A 20,986-nucleotide genomic window follows, 5' to 3' on the forward strand; every position below is an offset into this window, starting at 1 on the left:
GATCTCCTTGTTTGTTTGGACGGGAAGGTGGCCCGGATTAGGAGGGTGATACTACAGAGGGGAGTCAGGCGGGGGTTAGGCCTATTATTATTCGGCGACTCCGGCGGTGGTGGCCACGTTGAAGATTTGGAGGCAGTTTAGGCAGCACTTCGGACTGGGGGCTGGGTCGCGGGTATGCAGATTAGGGGGAATCATGGGTTTGAGCCAGGGAGGATGGATGCGAGGTTTCGGCGATGGGAAGAGAGGGAGAATTAAGGATGGGAAGAGAGGGGGAATCAAGGAAATGAAGGATCTGTTCCTGGGAGGGCAATTTACGAGTTTTGGGGGGAGTTGGGCGAGACGTTTGGGCTGGCGCGGGGTGAAAGTTTCACGCATATGCAGGTGCGGGACTTTGCGAGGAAGGTCTTTCCGACCTTCCTGATAGCACATACTTCCTCATTGTAGGAGGCGGTGCTGTCACTGGGGGGTTGGAGAAGGGGGGTCGTCTCAGCGATTTACAGGAGGGAGGATTTTGATGGAGGATGGGGTGTCGGGGCCGGGGGGGATTCAGGCGATAAGGGGGGGGGGGGAAAAGAGTTAGGGGAGGGTCTGTGGTGTGAGGTGTTGCGGAAGGTAAACACCTCAATTTTGTGCACGAGGTTGGGGCTGATAAAGCTAAAGGGTGCACCGCACAAAATCAAGGATGAACCGGTTGTTCGATGGGGTGGAGGATGTCTGCGAGCGATGGTGTTCAGCACCATTTCGGGGGTTTTACATGTGAATGTGGAGCCCAGTCCCCTAGAAGCCATATTCAGGGTTCGGACCGGTCGGAGCTGCAGGTGGGTGCAGGGTCAGATGTTTGTTTTAGCCTTCGCCTCGCTGATCGCTCATAGGCTGGTCTTGTTGGGGTGGAGGTCGGATTCTCCACCCTGTGCCTCGGCATGGAGGGAGGGGGGGGGGGGGGGGGGAGAGAGAGAGAGAGAGAGAGAGAGAGAAGAGAGAGATACCTGCTGGAGTCTCTGACCCTGGGGAAAGTGAAGTTTGCACTGGGGGGGGGGGGGGGGGTGAGGGAAGTGATGGTTAGGGTTTGTTCATCATGTATTTTCAGGAGTTGGTTACCGTTGGTTGTTATGGGGTGGGGGGGGGGTTGTTTTTTTGTATTGTAAAATTGTTGCTGAATACAAATACTTTAACAAAATAAAATGTCAAAATATTCAAATTATTTCAAAATACATTAAGAATGCAATGAAACAAAGTGAACACAAACAAAAGCAAAATACCGAAGATATTGAAGAAAGAAAAATATTTGATCCAAAGATTTTTTAAACTGTTTTTACACTGGATTAGCTGATCGTGAAGCCTGTGACAAGCAAAGGTACATTTACTGGGTTCACAATGATTAAGAAGGCTTGTTTATTATTTTTTTAAACCCTCAATGCTGGAAATCTGAAAATGCTGAAGAGCACTCAACAGGTCAGGCAGCACATGTGACCAGTGACGGCTGTGCCTTCAGCTGCACAAGACCCTAAAGCCCTAGAAATCCTGCTCCAAATCCAGCACTTCTCTACCCTCCTTTCAGATGCTCCTCAAAACCTACCACTCCGAAAAAGTTTTTGGCCATCTTCCCCAATATCAGTGTGTTTCGGTGTGAAATGTTGTTTTATAAAGCTCCTGTGAACCAGCTCACGATATTTTACTATCTTGAAGTGCCATATAAATTGGGATTGCTGTTGTTGTTTGGAGAACAAAAATATAACAATTCAGTTGTGGGCCTAGGCAGGAATCTAATGTCTGAAATGTTATCTTCTCAGTTCTATCCATAAACACTTATTAAAGAACAAAGAAAATTACAGCACAGGGTCAGGCCCTTCGGCCCTCTACCGATCCAGATCCTTTATCTAAACCTGTCACCTATTTTCCAAGGATCTACTTCCCTCTGTTCCCCGCCCGTTCATATATCTGTCTCGATGCATCTTGACAAAGATGCATAGAAGTTACAACAGGGAAACAGTCCATTTGCTGAGCCAGTTTGTCATTCTAATCACATTTAACCACCTGGTTTCAATTATCTATTCAACCCCTTTTCCTTCATCCACTTGTTCCACCTAATCTTGACAACAATGTTGACATTAGGATGCTGCCTCAACCATGAATCAGGCAGCATCCTAATATCTTACATCCTTTCTGAAGTCTCAATGTCCTTCCTATAGCAGAGGCCCATACTGCACACTTCACCCTAATTGAGATCTTACGGTTTCATGTAGTGGTTCCAGTTTTTTTTTTAAAAAAGAGATCTTCCCAGCAGCTAGCCATGGTGAATTGATTTTTACCTTTGAAAGTAAGCTTACCAAATTCAAGAAATAAAGATCAGTCAACATTTGCAACAAGCTGTTTTAGGTGTTTTCATGATTCATTCTGTCATCATCTGTCTTTTCCCTTTTCAGGTGTTGATTACCCTACTATTTATTTATAGCATTTGCAGTTTGGGTTGCTACCTGCTGAAGAGCCAGCAGTACTAACAGTTTTCTTGAAGAGCCAGCAGTACTAACAGTTCAGAATCAGTATCAAAAGAACTTGTAGCTAAGTTTAGATTTTATTTCACATATTTTGAAGTTTAATTTGGTTGCACTTAAATACTCAAGAAATCCTTGCCTTGGTATCTGTACTAAATGTGATCAAATACCACTGGTCTTTTAAAAGCAGTTGATTCCAGGAGAGATTGACATAGACAAAAGAGAATTAGAACTGATTCACAGTTTAGGATTTAAACTCCCTTGGCTGATGCTTTGCCATTCGTGTAATTATTTAATTAACTGCTTGGTGTGTTTCCTATAGGAGCAATTTCCAATGATGTTGTTAATAGTAAGAAGCCCATTCATAATTTGTATGGGCTCCTGGGAAACAAATGTGTCCATGTCCTTCCCATTGAGGAATGTGGATTTGACATTTGGTAAGTAAAGCAATAGACAGATTAGTTTTAAACTCTTTGGAGTTTAGTGGTAGGATTTAATTCCCTCTGCATACTCACGGTGAGATATCCTCAGGTTTATATTAAAATAGCATCAAAGGAATGTTCAGTGAACACATTCAACAGTACTCTACCAGGAAAATTAAATTCCTATGTGGATTTAGGCTACATTTAATAATATGCAAGGCAATTTAATAGGAAAGACATGTACAACAGAAGTGAAAGAGATTAGCAGTAGTGGATGTTCATGTGACAAGAGACAATGGGTCTGACTTGCATCAGAGATTGAAATAATGAATAGTAGTAAGAAGTCACAATCAGCAGTTTAGAGTTTGTCAATTTCCTAAGCAGGAGTCGCTTATGGATAAGGTAGTTGGAAATGTGTTGTGGAAGCTTAGTCCCACATGTAGCATTATCTGAACATACAGAAAGACAAAATGAATGACTGATGTTTGGAAACTTCAGGTAGATTTGCTTTCAGATTCCCTTCACCATTTTGTCCTTTTTTGCTTTCTCCCCATTAGGTTTCACTTGGCAGCAATTTGTCCACAAAATATGTAAATTGATTATTAGTACAATAACTGTATACTTTTTCCCTTTTGCCAAATTTCTTGACTCGTGCCGAGTTACAGCTCAACCTTTTGTTACCAATTGACTAATAGGCAAGGCTCTTAAATCATGCAGCATCATTGCAAGTCCCATCCAAATTCAATGTCCACCTATGCAGCTCTTGGAAAGCGCACCCTACCCAAGGTCAACACCTCCACCCTATCCCTATAACCCAGTAACCCCACCCAACACTAAGGGCAACTTTGGACACTAAGGGAAATATATCATGGCCAATCCACCTAACCTGCACATCTTTGGACTGCAATTGGGACTGCACATCTCAACACAAATACCTCTAGTAATAGAAGGAACTGCAAGAGGTAAAATTGGGTTGAGATGTGAAGCTATACAAGGCAGGAGGCCAGAACCCTCATCTATGCTGAATTAAGTGATTGCAGCTCAGAAAGCAGTTGTGCTACCCTTAGCCTCAATGACCCGGGATAAAATTCTTTAACCCCTGTTTGGAAATAGGTACGTGACTATCAACAGTAAAATAGATTTAGGCTGCACTGTGATCATTCCCACAAACAATTAGCCTGCTACCACTCAAGAACAGGACTATGTACCAAAGTATCAGACAGATGGCAGTACCAGTTTAACGGTTACTCAGTAGAAATCAACAGAGGGGGGAAAAAAAAGTGGAACCCACAGCCTTGTGACTTAAAACAGTAAGCAGGCTACCAGCTAAACTATGGCTGAATAATGTGTCACCACTCTTTTGCTTCCATCCAGGTAAAATCTGCAGTTACTACTAACAAATGGGTTTAGTACTTTCTTCTCCAAAACACTAGGTTCTATGTTTTACATTCCATGTCAGAACTGGAGCACAATAATCGAGGCTAACATGTCAGTATAATCAGAGAGACTGCTGATTAACATCCTTCAATTAAGATGCTAAATCAAGGCTCCAGTTGCCTACTTAAACATTTTTTTATTGAAGAGGATGAGTTCTTATGGTGCTTCAGACAGCATTCATCCCTCAGCCAATATTAACAAAACAGAATATGTGAGACTTCATTGTGTATAATTCTGTTACCTTAAAAGCAATTTCAAAAACATCCACTGACAATGAAGTGCTTTCTTTCTTACAGGATTGCCCATCATGAACAGGAATATGCCCAGGCAACACATTTTTAAAAAGGTACACATTGCAGTTGAATTAATTTCCACATCTTCCAACAGTATTTTTCACAAAAGTGGTGTTGGTCACAGAAACAAAAAAAAAACAACTATATTTGGGTGGTTCAAGTAGTCAACTAAACAGCTCTTTCCATTAAATTAAGTTACAATTGTAAATTAAGTTACAATATTACAATCAGGCAAAAGATTCCATATGTAATTTGGATTACATTGCAAACACAATTGATATAAACAGTAATCATGATTTAAGAAACAATCTACTTCCAGCTAATTTTCTCATGATATCAATGAGAAACTCTGATCAATTATATATGAGGTAGTCTGCTTATCTAATGTCTCTACTGCAAATAGGTAACACGACACCAGTGCGCACACATTCTTTATATTGCTCTAAAACACTGATATTACAGAATACAACCCTGATAAAAACTGCTGAAAAGCACCTTCATATTTTAACCCACTAACATTAACCATAACAGAACAAATTAAAGTATGGGAAAACCAATGGATACGCTGAAAGACTCGGTGGTGAATGCTTTTATCCAGTAAGAAAGATCTTAACAAGGTCACCTTGTCCAATAAAGTTGACTTCCCTCAAATGTAACGTACTTTCCTCCCGTGTGTTGATCATGAAATGAAAACCGCTAATTGTCACAATTAGACTTCAAATGAAGTTACTGTGAAAAGTCCCTAGTCGCCACATTCCAGCGCCTGTTCGGGGAGACTGGTACGGGGAGGATCATGGTTTTGATAGTACCCTGTGAGCAATTGACTGTTTTAATCACCCTTCCTCCTCTGCTAATTTCAATCACTCTTGCCGGTATAAGGCTCGCGCAATCTCCAGGGTTTCCCCAAGTATTTCACCCAGAAAGCCTTCTTCAACTGCAGGCGTGAGGATGGCCAAAGTCCATTTTATCCTCATCTAATGAGATGCTGAGGCCAAGCGTAGTGCCCAGGTACAATTGACAACTTCAGATACAAAGCAATTCCTTGATTTTAACATTTTCATCCTCGTCTTCAAACTTCTCCTAGACCTCACACCTCCCATCTCTAATCTCCTCCAGCCCACTCTTCCAATTCTGGTCTCTCAGGTATGCACAATTTTAAACCACTTTGCCATTGTGGCTATGTTGGCAGCTGTCAAGGCCTTCCTCTTTCTCCTTTAAGATGTTCTACAAAACCCACTTATTTTTTTTTATCTGTCAGTCACCTGAAGCCTGATTAGTGGCAAAAGGTGTGAATTGCATTCTTCTTCTGTTTGAAGCTTAAATAGTGCGAGTCATCTTCATTTAGCTGGGTTCTATATAAGAGAGGCAAACAAGCGCACACTCAGTTGTGATATGGTACGAATTAAGTAATGGCCTGATGGGAAGACTGGTCAATGGGAAGACTGGTCAAAATGTTTGATACAATGTAAGAAAGGCTGAACTACTTATTCCAGCTCACCAGGCCCATGTAAAGAATGCTCACAGCTCACCAGACCCCTGTAAGAAATGCTGCCCTAACCATTTCAGACTGTAAGACTGATAAGGCCAACTCTGCAGAACTTGAAGTCTGAAAAGATCAGCGAAGGTCGAGCCATTCCAAAACACCGGACCTCGGCAACTCCTGATAAAACTAACTCGTCATAACCCAGGGCCGTAGGAATTAAACAAGATAAGTTCAGGAAGAAATAATTCTATTCCGACCTTTCAATGTTCCCTCCAAGGACAAGATAATGGTAGGAGTGATGTGACCAAAAAAGGTCTGTTCCATGCTTCCGTTTGTATTTCCGATCAAATTCGTGACTATACTGTTGTCACGCAATCTTGAGAATGATAATGTATAAATATTGAGCTAATTCTCTGCGAAAGTGCGGAACTTGCGAAAGACTCAGCAGTTTTGTTGACTGCTCTCTGACTTCAAGTTTCAGCCAGTACTGCATGCAGTCGTTTTGAAAATAAAGCTTGTTATTTTGTCTTAACGAGCGTGTTGAATCTTTCTACTACAGAAGCGGGAAAATATTGACTTTAGCACAGTAAGCTTTGCGCACGGTGAAGTCGAGACATCCTGAGTGAGTGAGACAGCCAGAATGGGATTTGGAACTTGGTAATTTGGGACAGTATGGTAATTCAGTGCAGAGTGGGAAGAGGTGTTATTTCCCTTTGTGTTTTGTTTTCTTCTTCTGGCTTTGTAACTGTTAATCTGCAGGGAGAGACCCAGAGTGCATCCCGGGAAGCAGGGAGAAAACCAGGGAGCATCCTGGGAAGGTAGGTGATATAAAAACTTACCTGTAGAAGCCAGCTATTTTCTATAGGTAAAAGATAGCTATTTAGTATTAAGTAAATACCATTTTAAAACTCACTCATAACCTCAGGTCATTTCAAAACACACATTCAGCATTTCAGAACATAGCTGCAAACAGAACACAGAACAGCAGAATTCCTATGTAGCTAACAAATACAATTCCAAGATAAAGTAACCCAAGGACAAGGCAAGCTCCATGACAGGAGCATAGAGACCATTGTCCTAACAAGCAAGTTTATGCGATAAGGAAGCCGAATCGCATTCCATAGCTCATACAAGAATACATTTTAGGTTAATGTTGCCTATTAATGAGTGACAACTAACTCTCGAATCAAACTTATTTGATTCTAATCCAAACCAATTAGAATTACATTGTGGTGTAGATAGATGGCTAAAGTCTGATATAATTTGGTATAACCATGATGGTTTTTTGGCCATCTTTCTATTCTTTTTCTCTCTTTCTCGAATCAATCTATACTTTGACTTAACTATTCGCTGTCTCTCTATTTTTCATATTTCACTTTCTGACTTTGACTTTTGAAGTTATTGCGAGCTGTTTGCCTTAACAAGAAAATCATTTCTGTGATTGTTTGAAAGTTGAATTGTCTACAGATTGCCTCTCTGTGAATCCTATGTTAGCTGGACTTATTAGAGAATAAGACTTTAAATGATTCTCAATTGTAATCAACAGAGACAAATAAAGCAGATTCTTATTTGCACCTGAGAAGTTTTAACTTCAATTTCTACTGAGTTTTAGTGATCGCAAAGTGCCGCTAAAACCGCATGGTAGGTCTAACAGCTAATACCGCATAGTAGATCTAACACTATCTTGGCATCTGTGAAGAAAGTTAAGGTAACTGGTACGTGAAGGTAAGAATTTAAAGTCTAGAAATTAAAGTTTAAAAACCAAATCGATACAATGAGAGGTATAAATGCAAGTTTTAAAGAATAACAATAATATAAAAGTTATATTAAGGGTTAAGACATGTCAGGAGAATTCAGACCCGTGCTATGCTCCGCGGGGGGGGGGGGGGGGGGGGGGGGGGGGGTGCATATAGGCACCAATGATATAGGTAAAAAACGGGATGAGGTCCTTCAAGCTGAATTCAGGGAGTTAGGAGTTAAACTAAAAACTAGGAGCTCCAAGGTAGTAATCTCAGGATTGCTACCAGTGTCACAAGCTAGTCAGAATAGGAATGTCAGGATAGATAGGACAAATCCGTGGCCTGAGAGATGGTGCAAGAGGGAGAGATTCAAATTCCTGGGGCATTGGAACCAGTACAAACTGGACGGTCTGCACATGGGCTCAACTGGAACTATTCGGAAGGACAGAGTGGATGGTAAGGGAGGTAGTGTAGCTCTGTTATTTAAGGATGACATCTGGGCATTAGTGAGGGATGACATTGGTGCTATGGAGGATAAGGTTGAATTCATTTGGGTGGAAATCAGGAATAGCAAGGCAAAAAAAATCATTGATAGGAGTAGTCTATAGGCCACCAAATAGCATTACGGTGGGGCGGGTAATAAAAAAAGAAATAACTAATGCATGTAGAAATGGTACAGCAGTTATCATGGGGGATTTTAATCTACATGTCGATTGGTTTAACCAGGTCAGTCAAGGCAGTCTTGTGGAGGAGTTTATAGAATGTATCCGCGATAGTATCCTAGAACAGTATGTAATGGAACCTACGAGGGAACAAGCGATCCTAGATCTGGTCCTGTGTAATGAGACAGGATTGATTAATAATCTCATAGTTAGGGATCCTCTCGGAAGGAGCGATCACAGTATGGTGGAATTTAAAATACAGATGGAGGGTGAGAAGGTAAAATCAAACACGAGTGTTTTGTGCTTAAACAAAGGAGATTACAATGGGATGAGAGAAGAGCTAGCTAGGGTAGACTGGGAGCAAAGGTTTTATGGTGAAACAGTTGAGGAACAGTGGAGAACCTTCCAAAACGATTTTTCAGTGCTCAGCAAAGGATTATACCAGCAAAAGGGAAGGACGGTAGAAAGAGGGAAAATCGACCTTGGATATCGAAGGAAATAAGGGAGAGTATCAAATTGAAGGAAAAAGCATACAAAGTGGCAATGATTAGTAGGAGACTAGAGCACTGGGAAATCTTTCGGGGGCAACAGAAAGCTACTGAAAAAGCTATAAAGAGTAAGATAGATTATAAGAGTAAACTTGCTCAGAATATAAAAACAGATAGTAAAAGTTTCTACAAATATATAAAACAAAAAAGAGTGGCTAAGGTAAATATTGGTCCTTCAGAGGATGAGAAGGGAGATTTAATAATGGGAGATGAGGAAATGACTGAGGAATTGAACAGGTTTTTTGGGTCTGTCTTCACAGTGGAAGACACAAATAACATGCCAGTGACTGATGAAAATGAGGCTTTGACAGGTGAGGACCTTGAGACGATTGTTATCACAAAGGAGTTAGTGATGGACAAGCTAATGGGGCTAAATGTAGACAAATCTCCTGGTCCTGATGGAATGCATCCCAGAGTATTAAAAGAGATGGCAAGGGAAATTACAAATGCTCTCGTGATAATTTACCAAAATTCACTCGACTCTGGGGTGGTCCGGCGGATTGGAAATTAGCAAACGTGACACCACTGTTTAAAAAAGGACGTAGGCAAAAAGTGGGTAATTATAGGACAGTTAGCTTAACTTTGGTAGTAGGGAAGATGCTGGAATCTATCATCAAGGAAGAAATAACGAGGCATCTGGATGGAAATTGTCCCATTGGAAAGACACAGCATGGGTTCATAAAGGGCAGGTCATACCTAACTAATTTAGTTGAATTTTTTGAGGAAATTACCAGTGCGGTAGACAACGGGGAACCAATGGATGTGGTATATCTGGATTTCCAGAAAGCTTTTGACAGGGTGCCACACAAAAGATTGCTGTATAAGATAATGATGCATGGCGTTAAGGGTAAAGTAGTAGCATGGATAGAGAATTGGTTAATTAACAGAAAGCATTATTGGGGATTAATGGGTGTTTTTCTGGTTGGCAATCAGTAGCTAGTGGTGTCCCTCAGGGATCAGTGTTGGGCCCACAATTGTTCACAATTTACATAAGATGATTTGGAGTGCAATGTTTCCAAGTTTGCAGACGATGCGAAGATGAGTGGTAAAGCAAAAAGTGCAGAGTCTGCAGAGGGATTTGGATAGTTTAAGTGAATAGGCTAGGGTCTGGCAGATGGAATACAATGTTGACAAATGTGAGGTTACCCATTTTGGGACCAATAACAGCAAAAGGGATTATTATTTAAATGATAAAATATTAAAACATGCTGCTCTGCAGACGGGCCTAGGTGTCCTCGTGAATGAGTCACAAAAATTTGGTTTACCGGTGCAACAGATGATTAAGGCGGCAAATGGAGTTTTGTCCTTCATTGCTAGAGGGGTAGAGTTTAAGACTAAGGAGGTTATGCTGCAACTGTATAAGGTGTTAGTGAGGCCACACCTGGAGTAGTGTGTTCAGTTTTGGTCTCCTTACCTGAGAAAGGACGTACTGGCACTGGAGTGTGTGCAGAGGAGATTCACTAGGTTAATCCCAGAGTTGAGGGGGTTGGATTATGAGTAGAGGTTGAGTAAACTAGGAATTTAGAAGGATGCGGGGGATCTTATAGAAACATGTAAATTTATGAAGAATAGATAGGATCGATGTGGGAGGTTGTTTCCACTGGCTGGTGAAAGCAGAACTTGGGGGCATATCCTCAAAATAAGGGGAAGTAGATTTAGGACTGAGTTTAGGAGGAACTTCTTCACCCGAAGGGTTGTGAATCTCTGTAATTCCTTGCCCAGGGAAGCAGTAGAGGCTCCTTCATTAAATGTTTTTAAGATAAAGATAGACAGTTTTTTGAAGAATAAAGGGATTAAGGGTTATGGTGTTCGGGCGGGAAAGTGGAGCTGAGTCCACAAAAGATCAGCCATGATCTCATTGAATGGCGGAGCAGGCTCGAAGGGCCAGAAGGCCTACTCCTGCTCCTACTTCTTATGTTCTTTGAACAAGCTATTGTCCACCATCCCGAATATCTCCTTATGTGGCTTGGTGTCAAAGTGAGTTTGTAACATTTGAGGATGTTTTATTATTTTAAAGGCGCTATTCACTAAAAGTAGTTTATCAGAGACTATGGATTGGGTATGCAGACCAAAGAGGTTTAGCTATGGAATGAGTCCATACCTCGTACATCAGAATTGATTAGAGTCAGAAGGGTTTGTGTATCCTCCAATAATATAGATTATCGTATCAGAGGTCTCTCCATCCATGATATCTTATACTTATGCCTATGGCTACCTCTGGAGTTCAGCTCTTTTGTCCAGGTTTAGACAAAGGCTTCAATGAGGTCTGAAACCAAGCAAACTTGACAGAATCCAAACTAAACATTGTTTAGCAGATTATTGTTGAATATGCTGTTGATAGGACCAAGGAGATCAATAGTGAAGCACTGGGCCTAGGGATATGCGCAGAGCTTTTGCGGTGTGGACCCCAGATAGAGCAGCCTCCATGGAGGTGTAAAGGGTTCAGGTTGTTTTTGGGCTTCTTCCAGATGGGCCATCCACATTTGAAGGCGTGAAGTCTGCAGTGTTTGAACATAGAACATTACAGCGCAGTACAGGCGCTTCGGCCCTCGATGTTGCACCGACCTGTGAAACCACTCTAAAGCCCATGGTTGCTAAGTATACTTTTATTTTATTAGTTTGTTGTCTTTAGTTCATTGAGTAGGTTGATAGAGAAGTCTTTAATTAATTGTTAAGTGCATTGTTGTTTTATTTTGGTTATGTTCAATAAAGTGTGTATCATTTGCTCACTCAATATCGGAATCTGCCTGATGGTTATATCTCTGTCGAGAAAACATTTCAAGGGGTTGATCAGAGATTCCCAGTAATTAGGCACTGCAATATTAAATCAAGTCTGATTTTATCAAACACCCCTTTCAAATGTACAACTTTCACCAGGAAAATTAACAACTCCAAGCTATTCCTTATTTTTTAGATAAATCTAGAGTACCCAATTCCTTTGTTTTCCCAATTTACCATGGCCAATCCACCTACCCTGCACATCTTTTGGGTTGTGGGGCGAAACCCATGCAAACACGGGGAGAATGTGCAAACTCCACACGGACAGTGACCCAAGGTCGGGGTCGAACCTTGGATCTCGGCGCCGTGAGACAGCAGTGCTAACCACTGCGTCTCCGTGCTGCCTCAAACTATTCCTAATAACAGATTATATCAGGATTGAGAAATGATGAGACAAGATAGTTGAGATACTGGGCCAATTTCAACTGATACAGAGAACTAAATGTATTTATTTGAGGTATGTAAAATTCCAAAGCATTTCAATAGAATGAGCAGGGAAACAAATATTTCCTCCAATTCCCTGACGCCCTCCAAAGAACCAAATGTAATTTTCTTTGTTGCTTGGTTTATAACGCTCAAAGACCTCATTATATCTATTTCTGAAACCTCAAAAGTTTACTTTCTACAACCTTTGTTCCTCAACTCTTTCTCTTCAAGAGTCTGCAGCCACCTGAACCCTCCTCTCTGGAATCCCCGATCTACACTCCCTTCGCTTAACCCATTCAAAAAGCATCTTTTCCATCAAAAACCTTGTCAACCCTCCTAACTCGCCCATAATAATGATTTATTTTCCCTTCTCTCCCACCTTAAGAAAAACATTCATGCTTTATGTTAAGGTTTTTGGTTCAGTGGATGTAGAATTGAGAAGCATGCAAGATGGTCAGGTAGAGCAAGCTGTATCATTGTGCAAAACAAAACTCCATATGACAGATCGATGAGCTTATTGGACAATCACAAAGAATTTTTGCACTGATTCACTTTATATGTGTGTGTGTGTGCTGTGTGTGCACGCGCGTGCTAAATCCTACCCGAGAAGGGGTCCAGTGTGGAGCTCGCTCTGGGTCTAAGCTGAAGTTAAAAGGGCTTTATTTCCTTTGAACTCTTTCAGGGTTAACTACGAGTACAAAACTGGCAGAACCATACGAAGTTAGCGATTTAAACCATTTTGTCAGATGGTTCCCAGCAAAGTGTAATTGTGCAGAGAAATTTAGCTCTTCTTTAACTTTACCTGAGGTACCCCGCACATCTGGGCTGGGGAACCAGGAAGTTACGAGGGCCATTATTTCACAAATTCAATTTTACCACCAAAGTGAAATTACAAGAACTAGAGTCAATGTTGTTCTGTTAGTTGTGAAGAAGCAAAAAAGACAGTTTCAACACACTTTACTTTGTCAGGTTCATTGATGGCCAGGATTGGGTTCAAAACAGAAATGTGATATATTGACAACATGGAGTGTCAAGGACAAGTTGCAACATTGCTGAAATAGCTCGATAGTTTTGTATAGGCTATAACTCAGTTATGCCAATGTATTCTACCAGTATCTGCTCACATCTATGGAGAACAAACGCCGATTTGTTCCCCCTACCTCTACTAATTCTTGCTGGAGTGCTCCAGCAAAACATAATTTGCCTTCATAGGCAGCAAGGTGTTCAACTGTACAGTGCATCACAGCTGCGTCTTGCCCCGTTCATCTACATACATTACCTTCCAGTGATACTACTGTAGTGTTCAGGAGTTGGGAGAAGTTAGTTAAAATAGTACATCTCACTGCTCCACGAAGCATTGCATTTAGCCACTAAGCCATCAGGAAAGCTTTGCCTATTTTAAAGTTGCACTGACCGATAATTTATTTTCCTCATGTACGTCAAAGGTTGAAGAACAAGTTATATCTGCACTAAGTTACAACGTGTAAATTGGCGTAACCTACATACAGGTAATAGCTTTAAAAAAATCAAAATGTTGCTTTGCATCCTATTTGTCTTAAAGGTACTCCATTGCAACTTCAACTATCAACTCATGGTACCAGTACACTTGCAATGTCAAGCAATGCCCTTCACTCATGGTTTCCGAATCACAAACACAGTCACGCATGGGGCTTGAATGTCCTCAAGTGGCAATCAGTGCTGGATGGACACTCCCATGCACAATTATTTATGCAATTTTGTTTTCCAGTCTGTTGCGCTTCACCTTTTTACTCAGGCTGGTGAGATCCTGGCAGTGCAGTGCACCCTTGAGGCCGAGCATCGAAGTGCAGGAAAATAAGAGAAGAGACAATGCCCTCTTTTTTTTTTACAGCACTAGCTGCTGTAAATCAGGTAAGTTTCAAGGGTCAATGAGTAAATGGATATGATTTGGGGAGGAGTGGGGGTCGATCGGGTCAGATGGAGGATCGGGCCATGGATCAGAGGTTTGGGGGGAGGGGGCGGGGGGGGCGGGTTGCAGACCTCTGGAAGTGGTGGCGAGGGAGGAGACGTCGTCCCATGCAGGTGGGGGCGAGTCAGAAGGGTTGGGGAATCCCATGGAGTGTGGGTCTGTACAACATTTGGCAGCACGGTAGCATAGTGGTTAGCACAATTGCTTCACAGCTCCAGGGTCCCAGGTTCGATTCCCGGCTTGGGTCACTGTCGGTGCGGAGTCTGCACGTTCTCCCCGTGTGTACGTGGGTTTCCTCCGGGTGCTCCTGTTTCCTCCCGTAGTCCAAAGATGTGCAGGTTAGGTGGATTGACCATGCTAAATTGCCCTTAGTGTCAGGTGAGGTTACTGGGTTATGGCGATAGGGTGGATGTGTGGGCTTGGATAGGGTGCTCTTTCCAAAGAGCCGGTGCAGACTCGATGGGCCGAATGGCCTCCTTCTGCACTGTAAATTCTATTATTCTAAATTGTCCTTAGCGTCCAAAATTACCCTTAGCGTTGGGTGGGATTACTGGGTTATGGGGATAGGGTGGAGGTGTGGGCTTGGGTAGGGTGCTCTTTCCAAGAGCCAGTGCAGACTCAATGGGCTGAGTGCCTCTTTCTGCACTGTGAAATCTATGAAAAATTTCCTCGGAAGTTAAAAGTTAAAGAGATTTTCATTCTTCTAACCTTTTCTGGGTAACAGTTGAACCATCCACAGATTCGGATTTAATTTGCATTTTCGGATTGTACCCAGGGCAGGGAAATTGCCCAGGGAATGTATTTCTGGGCAATTAGTGCACAGACCTTACCTGTGAAGTTCCAAGAGGGGTTCCCCAGAGCATTTTTGAGGTACCCACATCCCCCAATCTAATGCTGGGGAGCTCAGAGGTTTCGGTCCAATATATCAAAAATGTATGACAACCAATATTATGCATGTAGAATACTTTGGTTTCGAACCACAGTTTAAGAAATGGAATGAAATGTCGTTATTTCTCAAAAATGCTGATATAGTGGGTCAGATCCTGCTGTTTACTTCTAGGGCCTGGTTCATATCAGCTCAAATTGATGAGATGGAAGTCTCCTCTTGCTGTCCCATTTCTTGTCCTATTTGAAATAAGTTTTGAAAATTTCAATCTAGCACCGAATGAACGTGGGCCCATGGTTGTGGGGCATTCATTTGACACTAGATATCCACATGGTAATTTTTCAAATTCCTAACAGCATACTGCTTTAATGAGCACAAAATCAGACTTACAAAGCTGGAAACTTTGATCACGAAACAAAAATCTTTCTGCACTTATTTTAAGCAGTTCAACTCACCTCTCTGCCTCCATCATAAATACAACTGAAAAGTCTGTGCTTATGTTCCATCCGGAGAGGCCTCGTTCTGGCTGACGTGTCATCCATAGACAGAACTCGCTGTGTATTCCTGTAAAGGTGCTTTTTCTTAGACTCCTCACAATCAGAACTGTTTGAAGAGCCTGACTCGTCACCACCTAAAACACTAACAGCCAAAGTAAATTTTAAATATTGTGACTAGTAAATATAATAATAGAAAACCATTGTGTTTCACGACAAAGGGAACTACTTGAAATAAAGGTTTTCCCACCAAAAAGGTCAATTGTAGCAGTCAGAGAGATACTTACAACAGTTATAGAAGTGGTCAATGCCATCCTCAAAACATTACCCACATGTATGCTGGAGCCCCACTGTAATTCAGATTAAGTGTCCAATACAACAAAAAAAATAATTTCAAATTTTTATTCCGTATTCAAGAAAATATGAATAATCAATTGATAGCATATACATGACAGAAATGTGGGAAGTAGAAGTATAATATTCATATTAATTGACCTTTTCAGAAAAAATTCCTCTACACCTCCTAGTAAACAGTCAAATCTTAATTTAGTAGCACACTTATTAAAAAAATCTTGTTTTTAGAAAGTCTTATTTTTGTTCAGCGAATCTCTACAATAGGATTATAAAATATTACTTTTCATTTATTTTGGGGTAGAAAGCACGAGTGTCTTTTTTGGTAATTCTTTCCTTTTACTTGGAACTCAAAGAACATTCTGTTCATTGAAATGATAGCAACGAGGAAGTGTTCTTAATCATTTCTCAAAGAAAATATTGAAACCGTTTAATTTTGTAAACATTCAGTTCATAGTGTACTGATGCTATATAATGGTTTGCAGGGCATACAGTGGTGTATTAAGTACAGGTGTTAACATATCTGTGTATACAGTATTGTATACATTTGATGATATACCACTTATACAGCAAACAACCAGGCCCATGATTCAGGAATGTATCCTACAATTATTTGGCATTAGAGGGTGCGGATCTACCGCAAATCAGACCACTGTGTTATGCCATTTGGTTGAGGAGAAAGTTGAAAGTCCTTGGATGCGGTGGAAAAGAACCCCCAAATTCTTGTTCAATTACCGGCATAGTACATGTATTTATACCTGTTCACGTAATTCATTATCTGTGAAATGCTTTGGGATATTCTGCAAACTTGAAAGGCACCATATTAACCAAGTTCTTACATTGGGGAGAGGGGAAAATGTACCTTCTTTTGTTGTTCATGTGGGTGTGGCAGTAATAGAAACTCAGGTTTAATTAGCTTGAAGGATTTAAAGTAATTTTCAGTTCATTCCACAGGTTCACATTTCTATTGACTGAACTTCAGTTCAGTAGATTCTTAATCCCTGTTATTTTTAACCCTTCCTACCCACTCTACTGTGTGTCTGCCTTCAGTGTGGAGGGTGTTGGGAATAATTAAGACTAGTTAGTAGTAGACCGTTGTTCCATTATATGTTCATCTTTTACTCTTATTGTAAATAAACATTTTTTATGTTTTACTTATAAATATGGTGCCTGTAACTCATTGGAGCAGTCAAGGATTAACGATCTCCAGAAAATACACAAATTACTGGCTAATTCACTTATGTTTGGACTCCAGAGTCTGTGGGGATAGGATTGATCACACAACCACCCAGAATGTCGAAACAAAACCCCTCCCCTCCCCCTTTTCAAGCCCTCTCCTACTTGCTGGCTTACCCCGCACCAATTTACCAGCAATAGGCAGGCAGTCCCAAAGAGACGTTGATGGAGCATATTTGAAGGTAATTCCAGGATCTCACCTTGGCTAGGGTGGCAGGCCCCGGGAATACTTTGGAACAGAGGCCTCCGATTGGCACATAGGCCCCAAAGAGCTTCCAGTCCATCCTGTTGGGCTTGTCAGTGGCATGGCCGCCACAGATCCCAGCAGCTAGATAAGACGATTCAAGAGGTACCTGGGATATTTCCCTTTAGTGGCCAAGGCACAGGATACAGAGTAGGACAGTTAATGCTAGAAATGTATAAAAGTCTGGTTAGGTCACAGCTGGATAATTGCATGCAGTTCTAGTTGTTACATTATAGGGAGAATGTAATCGCACCAGAGAGGGTACAGGGGAAATCTATGAGGATGTTGCCAAGATGGAGAATTTTAGCTTCAAGAGAATCTTGGTTAGGACGAGTTTTTTTCCCTTTGAAACAGACTGACAAGCGATTTAATTGGAGGTGCATAAAAATATAAAGGGGCTAGATAGGAAAGGCTTAAAATAATTGGCAGAAGGATTAGAGGGAAGTTGAAGATGGCTTGCTGCTCGATTTGAAAAGTACTTGGGCAGCCATAGGTGAAAAACAGATTTTCAGCTTGCAATGCACAAAATTCCAGCAGCGGCAGGAAATGTCCTTAAGTTGCCATGACACCCAACACCTTCCCACCGCTGGCAGTTCGGAGCCACTCACTGCCATGGAGCCCAAGTTTACCCCCCCCAAAAATTTCAGGCACAGAAGGCAGCCATTTACCATTTTGTGCATGCAGTTATCCAGCTGTGAGCCAACTAGGCTTCTATACATTGAGCATTAACTGCCCTACTCTTATATAATATGCCTTGGCAACTAAAGGAAAACATCCTAGATGCCTCCAGACCATCCCATCTGTGCTGCTACTTTCCAGAATCCGATGATAAGCACCATAAGATCAGTCACTTCAGTATGTTACCATTTATTGGGTATTTGCTTGCCCTCTTCAAAATGCTCTACCACATATTTTTCTGGATTGAATTGCATTTGTCACTTTTCTGTCCACCAATCTGTCCATTGATAGCTCCTTGAACAGTCTACAATTTTTTTCCTCACTATCAGCGCACAACTATTTTGTATACCATCAGTTCTTGACATGAGAATTTCATATAGCCATTGGAAGCAACAATCTTAATTCATCGTATTTTGTAAAACCAATGTCTCGGATGGCCTGTTTACACTGAATTGGAAGTTTTTCAACATCAGGTGTAGTCTTTATATTACCTTCTCAGAAGATGAAATCTCTCATAGAACTCTATGGCCGGGATTCTCTGAAATCCCTTCAGGGGAGGCATGAGTCACAACCCGGCACCCCAACGCCGGCTTCTCGATTCTCAGGCACAGATTTTCGGGGTGCCGGCGGGATTCCCGCCGGTCAAGGGCCGTTGGCAGCGGCCCCCCTCGCATTCTCCAGGCCTCGATGGGCCGAGTGGCCAACGAGTTTGACCCAGTCCCGCTGGCGTGGATTACTCACTTCACACAAGGCGGGACCTGGAAGGTAAGTGTATATGCAGGCCATCCTGGGAGGAGGGGGGGGGGGGGGTCCACTGTGGTTTGGCCCACGATCGGGGCCTACCGATTGGCGAGCGGGTTGGTTCAGTGGGAGCCTACTTTACTCACCGCCGGGCCCTTGTAGGGTTCTGCCATATTGCCCGGGGGCCGGCGCAGAGAAGGCAACCCCTGCGCATGCGCGGAAATATGCCAGCCGTTCCACGCATGTGTGAAGTCACGCGGGCCGTGTGCCGCCGGCTGGAGCTGCGGGAACCATTCCGGTGCTAATCTAGCCCCCTAGAAAGGGGAGAATTCCTCAGTTTCGGGGGCCGTTGACGCCGGAGTGGTTGGCGCCGGTTTTCACACCGGCGTGGGGACATAGCCCCATGGAGAATCCCGCCCGACATGTTATATTTAAGTGATTCATTGGCTTTGAAGTAAGTGGGACAGAATTTCTGGTTTGACAACAGGTTAGGATATATACCATGCCAGGACTGAATGGGGGAAATTTGGACAAACCTAGTTTTATACGGAGAACCTGTACACATGAATTTGATCAATTATTTGCACCATACCAAAGTAGGTTCAAAGATGTGCAAGTTAGGTGGATTGGTCATGCTAAATTGCCCCTTTGTCTAAAAGGTTAGGTGGGGTTAAGGGATAGGGCAGGGGGGAATGGGCCTAGGTAAGGTGGTCCTTCAGAGGGACAGTGCAGACTTAATGGGTTGAATGGCTTCCTTCTGAACTGTAGAGATTCTATGATTCATACCAGTTACTTCTGTACAACTACACTTGGTTCATGAACATAGTTGCCATGAAAAGCCAGGGGAACAAATTTCCTGCATGCTTGGAGAATAGCAGGAGGCTAGAGATCACAGTGGAGAGAAATGGAGCTCGAGACAGAGAACACACTCCCAAGAACAAATGAATGAATAAAATCAAGGTGGAACGTCATATGACAGTGGATAAGTAATTGATTAGAAAGCTCAGACGAGAAGGAACGCATATTTGAAGTTCAGGGTGGGATAGAGGGATTGTGAGCAGTGAGTGAAGTGATAAATGAACTAAACATGTAGTCAACACAAGCAAAAGGTGCTGATTGGTGAATAGATTGCAAGTTTTAATGATTCTTTAGCTAGTCTTTAGTTTATTTCTGTTAAGTTTCATCTAATAGAGGCGTAGCAGGCAACCTAATAAATAGCTGGGCTGCAAAGAACGGGGTGCACATTCTATTAGATGTGAGAACTCAAATTCTTGACAAATATGTGCATGATGTATCAGGAGGAGCTCAAGCTCCAGATTTTAGAGTTTGAGCAGGGCTGCTAGCTACACGCATAGTACATTTTATGAAGTGGCACCCCACAGCTTAAGGGTGTGCAGGCAGAGAGGAAATGGATGACTGTTCGGCCCCGAGAAGAACAAGGCAGGTAGTGCAGGAGTCCCCAACTGTATTCATTCTCCAAACTGATATCCAATTCTGAAAACAGTGAGAATGACAGTTCATTTGGGGAGTGCAGTCAGAGCCAATTCTGGAGCATCATGGGTGGCTCAGAAATATAGGGAAGGGGACTTCTGGTTGCGGCGATGCCCAGCTAAGCCGCACGTTTCGGCAGCTCCAGCTCAAACGGACCTTCGGGCTCTTTTAAGAGCCCCAACGGGGAATTTTTTCAGGACGAAACCCGGTGTGGGGTGAGTTAACAGGGAGTCCCCCCCAACGAAAGAGAAAAATATCGGCGGCGGCGGCTACATCGCAAAGAATCCTCGACGATAGGGACAGGAGGAAAAAAGAAGCAAGATGGCGGCGGAGAAAGCCCAGGCAACATGGGGGCCCGATTAAGAAGAATTCTTAAGACGGTGTGTGGAGCTACTTAAGAAGGAGGTGCTGACCCCGATGCTACAGGCAATTGAGGGGCTTAAGGAGGCACAAAGGACCCAGGAGACAGAGCTCCACGTGGTGGAACAGAAGGGGACGGATAATGAAGACGAGATCCTGGGCCTGGCGGTCAAAACACAGGTGCACGAGGCGCTCCACAAAAAGTGCATTGAAAGGATTGAGGCCCTAGAAAACAGAGCACGAAGGAAGAACCTTCGGATCCTGGGTCTCCACGAGG

At 42.5% G+C, this 20,986-nt stretch overlaps 1 protein-coding gene across 6 annotated transcripts in view; it reads right to left on the reverse strand.

Annotated features, from left to right (window-relative positions):
- The window catches only part of kansl1l (KAT8 regulatory NSL complex subunit 1-like), a 149,413-nt gene that overhangs the window by 86,459 nt on the left and 41,968 nt on the right, over positions 1–20,986 (reverse strand). For all 6 annotated transcript variants that reach the window (XM_072484074.1, XM_072484057.1, XM_072484049.1 and 3 more), the window contains exon 6: positions 15,570–15,753. In XM_072484074.1, the coding sequence (XP_072340175.1) occupies positions 15,570–15,753 (184 nt within the window). The remainder of the gene's footprint in view (positions 1–15,569; positions 15,754–20,986) is intronic.

This window comes from Scyliorhinus torazame, chromosome 2, assembly GCF_047496885.1.
Source record: "Scyliorhinus torazame isolate Kashiwa2021f chromosome 2, sScyTor2.1, whole genome shotgun sequence".
NCBI lineage: Eukaryota > Metazoa > Chordata > Chondrichthyes > Carcharhiniformes > Scyliorhinidae > Scyliorhinus > Scyliorhinus torazame.